This window comes from Phocoena sinus, chromosome 7 (assembly GCF_008692025.1).
Source record: "Phocoena sinus isolate mPhoSin1 chromosome 7, mPhoSin1.pri, whole genome shotgun sequence".
Lineage (NCBI taxonomy): Eukaryota > Metazoa > Chordata > Mammalia > Artiodactyla > Phocoenidae > Phocoena > Phocoena sinus.
Genome location: NC_045769.1, coordinates 67921245 through 67935496, shown reverse-complemented (window position 1 = coordinate 67935496; position 14252 = coordinate 67921245). Strand labels below are relative to the sequence as shown.

Below are 14252 nucleotides of genomic sequence, written 5' to 3'. Positions count from 1 at the left end.
CTCTTTAGCAATAAGAATCATAAATACTGGCCAAATTCTCAACAATTAATCAATCAAATATTGACATTTAAATTCACTGGATAAAAAATGGGCACAATAGACGTTGTAATTTACAAAAAAATTTTAAGCCAGTGAAGTGATTCATTCTTACTTCATTAAAGTTAATGTAATTTTAAATTGTTTAAATGACTATCTACAAAGAATGATAGAAAATAGACTAGATTTTTCAGTAAACAGACTTGGTTTAAATAGAGTTCTTTATATTTTCTAAAATTAAAGTGTGCTGTCTGTGTCAGAGTGTCTACCTTAAAAAAAGAAAAGAAAGGACCTATTTATTTCATAGTCATCAAGTATTTAACCATCAGTTCCCCCAAATAAGATAAAATATCAAACATAGTTTACTCTAATACAATTATAAGTAAACTAAAAGAAACTAAAGATGAATACTGTAATTAAGAACTTGGCCATAGAGATAGTAGTTTGACAAAATTAATGCAGGTAACAAAGTGCATTTCTTTGTCTATTTAAAATGTAAAAATTACCTTTCCAAGTTTCGCTATATCTCGATACAAGGACAAAGGCAGAGTAAAGGCAACAGTGGAAAGCACAATAATGAAATGGTGACCAATAAGCAAGTTTTCAGGATCAACTAAAACACAATAAATATTATAAAGTGTTTATGAGTAACACCAGTGACACAAGTAGTTAAATATTTAATTAAAAAATGACTTAATTAATACAAAGCGCTACATAAATGACAGTTTTGAATAAATTCCATAGAACCATGTAAAAACAGAAATAATTCACAAAAAATGTAAATACAAAATAACTTAAGGATGAACCTATAATTCAAATAATGTTATAATATTTTGCATTCAAATTATTTTAGTAGCCTCTGCATCAGTTTTCCTGCTTCTTCCTTCCTTTGTCCCCTTACTGTATTTTTTTTTTTTTTTTTTTTGCGATACGTGGGCCTCTCACTGCTGTGCCCTCTCCCGTTGCGGAGCACAGGCTCCGGACGCGCAGGCTCAGCGGCCATGGCTCACGGGCCCAGCCGCTCCGCAGCATGTGGGATCTTCCTGGACCGGGGCACGAACCCATGTCCCCTGCATCGGCAGGTGGACTCTCAACCACTGCGCCACCAGGGAAGCCGCCTTAGTGTATATTTTTAACCTAGAAACTACAGAGATCCTTTCCAAAGGCTAAAGTCATTATGTCACTCCTTGTTCTAAACCCTCTAATGGCAAAACCCTTCATTCATAAAGTAAGCAACATGGGGACATGGTATGTTCTATGGCTTTTTTTTTTCTAACTTCTGTATTCCAGAGAGACTTGATCAGTACAACTTAAGATTTCAAACCTCAAGGTTTTGATAAAAATATTGACTATTATTTCTATCCTTCTATTGAGAAAGAAGTGATTTCCCTGAAGGAAAGCAGACAAAGCCACTTTTTGGATAGGGAAGATGTCATAGGGAAGCTGCTGAAACCAGGTATTCACTGCAGACTCTTGGCTATCAAAACAAGGAAATAATAGAGTGTGTGTGTGTGTGTGTGTGTGAGAGAGAGAGAGATCAAATACAAACAAAATTTGTAAACATAAAATAAAACATACTTACAAGGATTTATATATATATATATATTTAAAGCTGTGCTAACTTTAGTATTCACTTTAGGAGCTATCTATCTATTCCAATAAAGACACTATTGTTTAAATTTTTAGCTCATATTGAATTCCTTCAGAGATCATGTGATTATATTTTTGAAATGTCCTCAGTGGTACCAAGTCTTTGTGCATTAATTTCTGCAAAATCTAAAATCTGTAGAAGCCAAGTATGTCAAATAAGTAAGTGAATGTGGTAAAAAACAAAAACAAAAAAAGAGGGGCTTCCCTGGTGGCACAGTGGTTGAGAGTCCGCTTGCCGATGCAGGGGACGCAGGTTCATGCCCCGGTCTGGGAAGATCCCACGTGCCGCGGAGCGGCTGGGCCCGTGAGCCATGGCCGCTGAGCCTGCGCGTCTGGAGCCTGTGCTCCGCAACGGGAGAGGCCACAACAGTGAGAGGCCCGCATACCGCAATAAAAAGAAAAAAGAGAGCTATTACTCTGAAAAGTAAGACTAGTTTTCTTATATGGCTAATAAACTAATACATAAGGAAGTTCCAAGGTGGGAATTTCAAAATGGCATAAGTTATACACACACACCTATATACCAGAATGGAAATATAAATCGTGGGTTTTTGTTTAACTCAGTCATAACTAAACAATCATCATAACGTTGTGAGTCAAAACAATAAAACAGGAAAGTCAAGTTCCAAAACCCTTGAACTCAACTATTTACATATTTCTGGTGAACATAATATGAATTAAATTATTTGTATATCTGGTCTGTTTACTCTTTCAAACTGTTTGCTCTGCTAATATAGTGTTATCTTATTTATATGGATGTCTGAAGTTACATGTATCCTTAAAATTCTGAAAGTATAGATTAAAAAGGAAGGAGAAAAGGAAAGAAGGAAGTGTTGGTAGGATTATGCCTACTTGGTTGTCCCAAGAGAAAGAGACTATGCTATATTTTCTAACATTTTCCTCATACATATGTATTACTTCTTAAATAAGAAAAAAGAAAGAAGTTTTTCTAAATTAATAATGCTCCTTTGAAAAACTGAAAAAATTGACAAATTTTTGAAAAAATTCCTATGAATTGCACAATTAAAAGATAACCACAGTTTATATGTGAATATGTTTTTTATTTTTTCCTTATTTATGGAAATAGAAAATTCACATAATTTAGATCATATTGTATATATGGTATTATATTCTTCTCATTTTCCTTAACATTCTATCCACTCACCTAATCTCAGTTTATGAAAACAGGATTTGGAGGCTGGGGGCTATGACAGCACCTACAGATAACAGCTAACAGTGCTGGGTACACCTCCTATATGCTAGGCACTGTCTGCGTTGTCTCTCGTTTCACACCATAATTCTATGAAGCAGGTGATACTCTAATTCATAATTTAGAGATGAGGGGCTAGAACTCAGCGAAGGCATTAACCTTCTCAAGGTCACACAGCTAGCGAGTAGTGGGTCAGTGATTTGATGCTCAAATCTCCTTGGTTTCAGTTTCCACTAAACCCTGTGAGAGGAATAAGCACAATTTCCAGTTTTACGTTTTGTTTCATTTTGTTGGCATGTTTCTAGGATGGGTGATTCACACACTAAGAGAAAAGGTGTTTTTGTATCAATTTGAAGGATAATAACAACTATAAAGTTAGGTGACTATGAAATGGGGATTATGTAGCTTGGACGGGGAACTCTTCAAAGCAAAAAGACTCACGATCTCTGAATTATTGAAATAGCCATGATATGGTGAAAGGATGAACAGGGAGTGGCGTTGTGGCACATGCTAAAAAGGTCTGCTTAAAATGTTCACAGCGGCTTTTTCAGAATCAAGCCAAACAGGAAACAACCCGAATGTCCCTCAACTGGATGATAGATAAAATGTTTATATCAATATAATGAAATAATCCTCAGCAATTATAAAAAAGAACACGTTACTAATAAACCCCAAAACATGGAGAACCTCAAATGTACTATACTAAGTGAAAGAGGCCAGACCCAAAAGGCTAGCTCCTATAAGATGCCATTTATTTGACATTCTGGGAAAAGCAAAAGTAGGAAGAGAAATCAGATCAGTGGTTCCCTAAGGCTGGAGATGAGAGAAAGTTTGACTACAAAGGGGAATGAGAAAAATCTGGGGGGATAATGGAATGGTTCTGTATTTTGATTGTGGCTGTGGTTATATGACTATATGCATGTGTCAAAACTCATAGGACTATACATTAAAAAGGGTTAATTTTACTATATTAAATTGTACCTTAACACAAATAATGGGGACAAAGATTAGCTTGCTTATTTAAGAAATGATGTAGTATAAACACTACATGAAAAAATGATACTACAGAGAGTTATTGATACATAAGATATTTAAAATATAAAGTATTTAAATTATATAAATAATAATTTTTAAACAGCTAAATTAGAAATAAACTATATATAAGAGATTAATACTTTAGGATCAGATTGGATCATGGATATTACTGGATATTTGAAGTCATCCAATTCCTCCACTTGCAAATATTTTATTTTTAAGTTATTATGAATCACATTAACTATGAAAAACCATATAAAATAAATATACTGACTTACCTCCAGGGATTCTTTGGAAAACTTTGCTCAAAGTATCTCCAGTTATTATGTTGTAACTTATCATAGCTAAACACATAATTGAAACAATACAGTCACCAACAAGCCATCACATGTTTCATCTTGAATATTTTGAAAGTAATCAGTTATCACTTCCCAAATAGTCTACTTTCAAATATATATTGTGATTACAAATATGTACAACTTTAAAAATAACTAGACAGCAGATTTGTGGGAGAATATCAGTTTGTATTACAAAAAGATTTTCACCTCACAAATTGATTCTTTCCAGAACGTCTTTAAATAATAGTGAGTTTTGGTAGTCATTTAAAACGCAATTTGTTTTGTTATTAAAGTTCAGTTTCCAAATACTCTCTAGGAACACATATTTTGCTCAAAGTGCGGAACAATAATAGAAAACTGTCAAGGCTCCAAAATATCACCTCATTTGAAAAAGTAAGATTTTGGAGAAATATATTCTTAGCTTTCTGAAGAGACATAAGAAACTAGTTTGAACAATAGCTTCTGTATTACTTATTTTGAAAATGAAGTCAATTTGGCCATTGATGAACGTTAACATTTTGCTTATTTAAGAAGTGCTGGGTGCAAACTTTAAACAGCACGTTGGCCTTGGACATGACTTCCACAAATCCTTAGGTTTTCAAAAAAATTTTAGCCTTAGAAGAAATCTATCATTCTATTTTTCATCAAGCTAGGGAATCACAAGCATTAACTCAGAATCACGCTCACTTTATTTCAATGAAATACTCAGAAAACTGACCAAAAGGAACAGAAAACAAGGGAAAAATGGCTAAAGATAAACACTTAATGTGGAAACTATTTCAACTACTAGTATTCTTTAATGACTATTAAAACTATTTTATTCAGAAATGGCCGTTTATGAAAATACTTACAATATTCAATTTCACATTCATCCTTACCTATGAAAGGATACAAAAATTGTAGAACAGACAGTAGGAGATATCCTGGAAAGCCAAAAGTTTTATTGACCAAAGACTGGTAAGTGTCTGTCCCAGAGAGGGCCCCTCCTTTTATCAATAAAACAAGGGAAAAGTCTGTGGCAAAAATAACCATTAAACAAATGTCAGATTACATTTAATACAATTTTTTTTTAGTGTTTTGACTTAAAGAAAAAAAGAACTTTAAAGAAGAGTTTAATGCTACAGTAAATTAGCATGGCAAGTCTTACGTTTCATAAAACTTTATCTTTCATAAAACTGTACTGTTTCCAGTTATATATTTTTCAATCGAGATGCAAATAGACTTCATATATCCATGCAATGAACTGGACAGATGAGGGTATGCAGACTAGAGTTAAAGCTTTAATTTTCCATTTTACTTTCTTAACCTAACCAGTGCGATGACTATTAACAGGATGTGGCTCAATTGTCCAAGCAACAGAATGTAGGTAATCCAATATCTCATAGGCGTTCAACGTGTGAAGACCGAGAATAAAACGTGCTGGAACCATTCAGAAGAAAAAATAGATTTAGGAGAATCAGATCATTTGTTTTATAACAAAGTACAACTAGTAACTTTATAGTTATTATGGTTTACTTTACTATATTATTATTATAGTTAAGAGAGCACTCTAAGAATTTTTTTTTGAAATTTACATTTTAGAGATTTAAGTTCCATTTTTTTTTTTTTTTTAAAAAAAACAGAGATGGCCAATTTTCTTTTTGTTTGTTTATTTATTTGGCCGCATCGTGTGGCTTGTGGGATCTTAGTACCCTGACCAGGGATTGAACCGTGCCCTTGGCAGTAAGAGCTCGGAGTCCTAACCACTGGAACGCCAGAGAATTCCCAAGTTCCACTTTTAGTGTTGAAATTGAAGATACAAATATATAGAAAATATATAACTAAAAGTCTCTTTCATTTAACCCAATGTTTTTGAACACCTAGTGAATGACACTGCAGTTGTATTGGGTACACAGCTACACAGAGGGTGTGATTCTTGCTTTTTCTTTTTCCTTGCTCATGCTTCCATCACAGGTGAATTTTTTATCAAGTTATTTGGAAATGTACTAGAATACAAAGAAGAAAATACAAATCATTGCAATGTTGTTTCCACCTTGATTCCCCACCCCCAGTTCACTGAAACTTCTTTTAACAAGTTCATCAATGAGCTCCAAGTTGATAAATCCAATTGATACCTCCTAAATATTAATCATATTTGCTTTTTCAGTAGCATTTTCTCCCTGTTTACCATTCCCTTGTTTCTCAACCAACCTCCCTTGGCCTTTCTGACATCACTTTCTCTTGGATTTCCTCCTATCTTTTGGGTCATTTAGTTTTTCACGTTTCTTTAACTCTCTTCAAACCCTGGATTCTTGGACTTTTTCCTCACTCTTCAAGATGTCCTAATGTGATCCTATTCATGGTCATGCTTTCAATTTTCATAAAGATGTTAGTAACTCCCAAATTTGTACCTCCAGCCCAGATTTCTTCCAAAAATCCAGATTTCTACATCTAGCTGCCTAATAAACATTTTACCTTGAAGACCTCATAGGCATCTTGATTTTAGATGTCCAAATTAGAATTTATATATTTGTTTTGGAACCTGCTTCCGCATTCATATTTCTCCAAACTGTGAATAATATCAAGATAAACTTGAGAATCACACTAGACTTCTCATTATCCATCACCTTCTATTTTCCTTTGGTCACTAAGTCCATTAACTACTGCATCATAAATTATTCAACTATATCTCCTCACTTCTAGTCTCTAACCTGTTTTACTTTAGGGCTTAGGCCTTTATCATTTCTTGCTTGGATTACTGCAAAAACTCCTATTAGTTCTCTCATCCACTATCCCCTCCCTACTAAGACTTTCTTGACCTCCCCCCTGTACCAGATGAATCTGGCCACAGCATAAATCTGACCATGTTTTCTGCTTAAAATCCTCCAGGGGAATACTTTGATGCCTTTGGATAAAAAACAACACTTTTTCATAATTTTTTTTCAGAAAAAAACTGTTTATTAGCTGTGGGATCTTGGATGAAGGACTCTGAGTTTCATCTGTAAAGTAAGGCAATACCCCAACCTTGAAGAGTCTATGAGGATGATGATGTTTAAATGCCTACCACAATGCTTGGCACACTATGGAGGCTAAACGAATGAGAACTCATGCTATTTTTAGTTATCTTCTATAGGCTGTGTGTTGCGGTGGAAAAACATAGTATTTGGAGTCTGATGATAATGATGGTAACGATGATAAAAACCACAAAAACAATAGCAAATACTTCACAACACTTTCTGTCTGCCAGACCTTTTTCTAAATGCTTTATGTATATTAATGTGTTTAATCATCACAACAGCCCTAAGTAGGTGCCCTTATGATCCTCCATTTGATAGATGAGAAAAGTGAGGCACAGAAGCTTAAGTAAATTGCTAAATTTCACAGAATAAAGGAGAGACAGGACTCAGACCCTGGTAGTCTAGCTCCAGAATCCACGCATTTAACCAAAATCTCAACTCTGTTGCCAGTAACTGCAGACCTTGGGCAAATCATGTTAACCTACTGGTCTCAATTTCCTCCTCCATAAAAAGTAGAACATGAATACCTACTTTATGGAGTCAGAAGGATTAAGTATAGTGGCTGCATTATGCTTAGCATCTAGCCAGTCTTCAGGAAATGGTAATGATTATCATTACATGGGAGCCTTCAAAAATGCCTCTGCAAACCTAACTTCATCTCTTTCCACTTATCAACATCAACCCTATACTTTAGCCAGGCTGAATCACTAACATAGTTCTCTCTTGCATTTCTACATTACCATCTGCTTGGAGTACCCTTCCATTTTCTTTGCTCTCTCACATTTTTTCATAAACAGTCAGTGAAGCTGTTTTTTCCTCCCCAAAACATGTCTGCTCCTTTAAGGCTGGATTAAATGCCAGTATCCCTATTGTCATGCACATATTTGTATTATGGTATTTTTCATGAAGTATTATAATTATGTGTGTTTTTTTCTGCCTAACGTACTACATTGTGAGCTTCGTGTGGGCAGGAATAATGCTATCATTGCTATAGCTATCATTCCTATCATTGTTATAATGGCAGCAGTGTCAGTAAGTATCTGTTGAATGAATCAGTGATCAATAAAGCAGGATTGCTAGGTGTCTATATATCTGATTCAAATGTGATATGATAAATGACTTAATAAATATATTTTAAAATATTCTGCAAGCACAAATGACATAGTAATTCATCCTACCTCCTTTGTTTAAAACTAGGAAAAGCTTCACAGAAGAGTTGAGTAGTGCCTTGAAGGATAAACAGGATTTCACCAGGTAGAGAAGAAAAAAATAATGTCAAGCAGGGGGACTATCTATGGGAAGTCAGTGTGAAGGTATATTCTACATGTGGGTAATGGAATAGTCCAGAATGGCTAAAACATTAGTCCCACACAGGGCAGTGTCGGTGACAGGGTGAAAGAGAGGTCATATTAGAGGGAGATAAGACCAGAAATGCAGACTGTGGCCGAACCATGAAAGAATTTAAATGCAATACATTTTTTTCTGTTGTCATTATAGAGTCTTGGAACGTTTTGACTGGGGGAATATCAGATCAGGCTGAGGTTTCATAAAGATAACTTTTGCAGTAATATGGAGGACGGATCAGAAAGCAAAAGACAGATGCTAAAGGCAGGAAAACTAAAAAGCAACTTATTGGCCAAGGAAGAGAATCAGTGAGGACTGGAGTAACAGGGGGTAACCAGTTTCACAGATGTTGTAAAGTTTTGGTGAAGAACTGTATGCTTGGGATGAGACCTGCTGAATTGTACAGCAGTTCAAAATGTACTGCTCAAAAGTAACAATTTGCTAAGAAGTTAGTCAATAACAAATGCTATACGGGCTATAGATAAAGCTCTCAAAAGTTTTAGGAATCTCAAATATCACTATAACATTTTGATCTCCCTTTAAATGTACTGTATGCAAATTTTAGATAATCCATGAATGAGTGTACGTTATTTAACAGGAACATTTTCTTTTACATCATTATGTATACTTGGACAATAAAAATTATTTTACTCTAATCAACAAATATGAGAACCTTAAAGTAAATTAAAATAAAATCATTTGTTGTAAATATTTACAATTCTTTCTTGTTCTCCAACATTTCACAAACATGAAAACAGAACTTAGAAACACTACTTGTTGAACTGGACATAACTCATTAAAAAGACAAAGGCCTTAAAAAGACAAAAGAATAATTGTAGAGACAAACAACTGTATAATTAGTGTCAATTTAAAGAACAACTCAATATTATAACCCTACTTGTAGATTTTGCTCTTAAAATCCTAATTAAGGAACAAAATGAATCACAGTCTATAATTATTTTTTGTGTCTGTGTGGTCATCCTTAATTTATCAAAATTATTTAAGGATTTTCATCATGCAGCCAAATTACTGAGTAACTAATTTCTGCTGATTAGTTGCAACATATGACTTTGCAAAGGACTGCTCACAGACATTGCTGTAGGTTTACGTATAGCATCAGTTGAGAGAGTTATTCACATTATGATCTATGTATGTATAATGTGACTTGGCTTTAAGAAACTATTCATTCTCCTTAATTATTGATTGAATCCTTAGGTGATATATATTTTTAAATGCTTTCTGTCTACTGGTTTACAATGTGTGTACATGTTCATAATGCACTTAAACAAGCCATGGTTATTATGCCTGGGAGGAAATTAATTATTTGTCAGTACTGATTGACTGGGAAACAGGAAATTAAAAACGACAAGGGTAAATCCTTGAATAGGGTTTTTGAGTGTGATAAATGTGCTCATAAATAAAATACACTTTTTAAGCACCAGCAACTCTGAATAAGCACAAAGTCACAGATTCCACATTACTAAAGTATGGGTCTTAAGCTACAAATTAAGAGCTGTAGAAGCTAAAAGCATCTTAGGTTTAGGGAGTGGTGGGTGGTGAGAAGCAGGGAGGAAGGGAGTTGAGGGCCTCTGCAGCTCTGACTCTGGTACCTGCTGCATGCTTTACTTTCTTCCTGAGCCTGAGGAAAAACAGCTGAGTTACAGGCTGGTTTTGGAAGCCTGAGATTTTATGAGGGATCGCATAGTCAGAGTCTCTAGAAGTAGAGCTGAGACAGAGATTCTTGGGCAAGAGATTTGAGGGAGTGCTCTTAGGAGAAGGGGAGTGAAAAGATAGGGCAGGGGAACAGCTCACCAGGACTCCATCTCGGGGGAGAGCAGCTGCAGCCCAAGCCCTGCAGCGGTGGCGCTCTGGAGCTCCAACTGCCCCGCACATTGGTCCCTCCCAAGGCAAGGAGAACAGCTTTGGGGTTTCCGTTACTCAGTCTTTGGGGAAATGGTGGCTGGGGTTCATAACCTCACAGGAAGGTGATACTGTTAAGGCCCAGGTCGCCACTCTGGAGCAGGGGACAGCTGAGGTGTTTTGTATTACCTGGTAAAGGGCATCTAGGTGATCACACGTAGCAGCCCCCTAGCAGCAACCACTGCAGTGGGTGTCTGTCTGTGATTGCAGCATCTTTCACAGTGATACTAAGGTAGAGGAAAGACCTTGTGTTTGCCTTGAGGTGAACTGGGGGGACGACAGGGCAGGGGTGAGAACAACAGGAAGAGAAGATGATTAGGAGTTGTAAAGCCTGCACTTAGACGGGGGAATGGGTGTGAATGAACATGTTACACGGAAAGTGGGAAGCAGAACAGAAGAAGCGATACAGAAGCACCTTACTGCTGCCCTTGAAGACAGTGGCAGGCAGGAGGCTGGGCAGGCAGGGTAGGGTGGGGAGGGAGTGGGGATCCCTGCTGGTTGAGCACCGGGGCTCTAGCTGCCACCTGCACAAACAGAGCTCAAAAAGGTTGTTCATCTGTGTGCACCTGCCTGAGGTTTTTGTGGGAAAGGAATCCCTGATGTCTGCATTTTCAGAGTACGGTCTTGGCCTTAATCAGTCTTTAAAGTGACTCCTCTATCTACCACGTTTGGCATAAAGTGAAAAGGCACATGAAAAGGATTTAGGCTTGGTAATATATAATGCTTTTCTAATCTGTTCAGAGGATTAGCAAGGAAAGTAAATCTCCTCAGATACAAATGTTTAAATTCTTTAGGATTCTTTGATGCACTTTTTAATTAGGAAATTCAATTACAGAGCGTGTGTGTTTGTGTAAAACAGTCATTGCACAATTTAAGTTGCAGGAATAATCAATTACATAGCATTTTACCTGTAACATATGAAACCCAGAATAAAAGCAATATTCCCAGAGGAAAGCCAGCTTGCTTCATTGAATAAGGCAATCCTGGAAAAAACATAAAATGTCCCACCCATCACGTTAATAAAACATATGGAAACACGGAAGTTTTCCCCCAATTTCTGTATATAATAGGCTAAGTAAATTGACATATTTATATGACATAGTTTTAAACAGTGTATATGAATACTAAAATTAAATGTTAGCATATTAACACCTATTTCAGAATAAAATGTTGTAAGTTAAGGGCATGTCAAGTGAGTAAGTTTATGAGGTGGAAAAATAAGAGTAAGAAAGCATCAAATGAAAAACAGATGACAGTTCACACAAATAATGTTCCCTTCGGGGTGAGGGGGACATATGACCTAGAATATGTGGAGAGTAATGACCCAAAGCTCTCCTTATGTGCTGGCCGGGAAAACAGAGATGATAACCAGAGTATAGAAGGGTTATGAGATATGAGGAAAGACCAACCCTGGGGTCAAAATGGGCAACTCTGTAGGAAAAGGAGAGGAAAATAAGAAGGCAAAAGTATTTTTTATAAAGCTGAAAGGAGTATGTAATGTTATTTCTTATGAATCTTTTTTGGAAATGGGCAATTTTAGATTATGGACAATGAAACATTTAAAATAAAATGTACTTAAAATAATTCCACCCAGAATATTTATTCTCTGAAAATTTTCCCCTTTCAAAAATCTGCTGAGCCTAATTAAGAAGTACTTTTTAAGTTGACATAAATCAGCTTAAAGTGTTCATATCAGGAATTAACTCTGGAATTCGGCCTACACCTCTATGGTACATGGAGGCTGAATTTCAAAAAAGTCTTTACGCCTACTTGCTACTACTTTGCCTCAGGTTCCTACAGTTTATTTACCATTTGAAAAAAAAATTGTCTGTATATGGAAAGTAAAATCAAGAAATACATCAACTTGTGAAAGTTAAGAAAAGTAACTCAATCCAGATGACTGAGACTAAAATGTCATAACTTTACAGGAAAAAGTAATATTCTCAATGAGTATTTGCAGGATTTTGTTTTGTCCTTGCTTTTTCTTAAATTGGATGTTTCAAATAACAAAAGCGCTGAAAAAAAAACTGCCTTTATTATTATAACGCAATGCACTTAATTTTTTCTGAACTTTTCCTTTGCTTCAAATTGGGAAAATATGAGAGGCTCATTTCTTTCAATTCTGATTATTTGGCTCCTTTGTTTTAAAAAATCATTTAAAAAACCATTTCTATTTATTGATTAAATTATATTTACAATTGATATATCATAATAAGTTTGTACTTTAAAATTTAATACTCTATAAATGGGTAAGGAAATATTACGTGGATTTGATTCTTCACGATTGTTATGTTTTCACATTAAACTTTTGTATCTCCAATATTTGCAAGTATCTGGAGGTTCTACACCTCTAGAAGGTGATGGAAAGGTGATTCAAGTAACGGTTGGCCACTCCAGGAACAGGGAAAAAAGTAAATTGGGTAACATTATCACTTGACCATGCAGCCTATGAAAAAAAAATTCAGCAATCTCCCATCTGCAGCTCCACCTTAATCTATCACACACGGAGGATGCTCTCAAATGTGGAAAGAGTGTGAATCACCACCCCATTTTTAGTATAAGAGAGACTGATGTGTGCACATTGTTACATTGGAAAAAAGGGAAGGCTTTTATGAAAAAACAATTACCAATTTTATCATTTAAGATTTTTTTCCTTTAAAATTAACCTATGAATACTAGCAACATAATAAGTGTCTTAAATTTGGCCTTTTCACTGAAAATTTAAAAAAAAAAACAACAAACTTACCTATTATACCAGATCCTATAATCGAGTTGACAACATTAAAAACAGCAGCAGACTGACGACAAGTTTTCCCTTTGTCCTTATGCTCAGAAATGAGGGTTTCTCTGTCATCTAGATGGCTCTATTTTAGTATATAAAAGTGTAATTAAAAAAATATTTAACTAGCTCAAAAATTCAGAAAACTGCAATTTAGGAGACTAACATGATATTAGTAATAATAATAAGTAATGCCAATAACGATAAGCAAATGAGGATAATAATAGAGTAACAACAATATCTAGTAATTCAAACAGAGCTTGTGAACAAACTCCATCCTAAAATGTCCTGATTACAGCTGCACCAAGTTCGTGGACTACTGCATGAAATCCTAGTACTTTAGGATCTCTTAGGGAGCAAAGGATGTGATTTTTGTGAAATTAAAGGGGTTATATTGAAAAGTGCCCGCTATGAAAAAAAAAAAGATCAAGGCAAAATTTCTTTTTTCTGCTGGAGAACCTTCTGTGGTGCTACATCAAGACGCTGGGTGAAGGTAGCTAAACGCTGTTGCAGGATGAACGAACGAATGACCTGCCTTCAGAACCAGCCCCAGTCTCGTTACCTGTGGCGGGACGACGGGCAGCTGTCCCTGGTAGCCCATGGCTGCACCCGGGTCCTCTGCAGGTGGAAGGTTCGTGGGCGCGGGTACTCGACTCGCCAGAACAGCCTCCTCCGCGAGCTCCAAGCCCGGGGTCGGCGCGCGGCGGGCAAGTTGGGGGCGGGCTGCGCGGGCTGCGCGGGCTGCGCGGGCTGCGCGGGCTGCGCGGGCTGCGCGGGCTGCGCGGGCTGCGCGGGCTGCGCGGGCTGCGGCCGCAGCTCACTTGGACGCCGCGGCCGAGGCTATTTCCCTCGGAGGTTGCGAAATACGCCTTCCTCCTGCGGCGGAGACGCTACAGGGTGTTTCTGATTTGGGCAGCCCTCTCTCCCAGCACCTCGCCTTTTTT

The 14252-nt window shown here is 36.5% G+C and overlaps 1 protein-coding gene across 1 annotated transcript in view; it reads right to left on the bottom strand.

The window, feature by feature from the left end:
• SLC38A11 (solute carrier family 38 member 11) overlaps positions 1 to 13976 on the bottom strand; it is a 52926-nt gene extending 38950 nt beyond the window's left edge. The window contains exons 1-6 of the mRNA XM_032637820.1: positions 13871 to 13976; positions 13276 to 13393; positions 11438 to 11512; positions 5148 to 5282; positions 4210 to 4275; positions 543 to 649 (exon numbers count right to left, since the gene is read on the bottom strand). Of these exons, the coding sequence (XP_032493711.1) occupies positions 543 to 649; positions 4210 to 4275; positions 5148 to 5282; positions 11438 to 11512; positions 13276 to 13393; positions 13871 to 13909 (540 nt within the window). The 5' untranslated portion in view covers positions 13910 to 13976. The remainder of the gene's footprint in view (positions 1 to 542; positions 650 to 4209; positions 4276 to 5147; positions 5283 to 11437; positions 11513 to 13275; positions 13394 to 13870) is intronic.
• Positions 13977 to 14252: the final 276 nt, after the last annotated feature.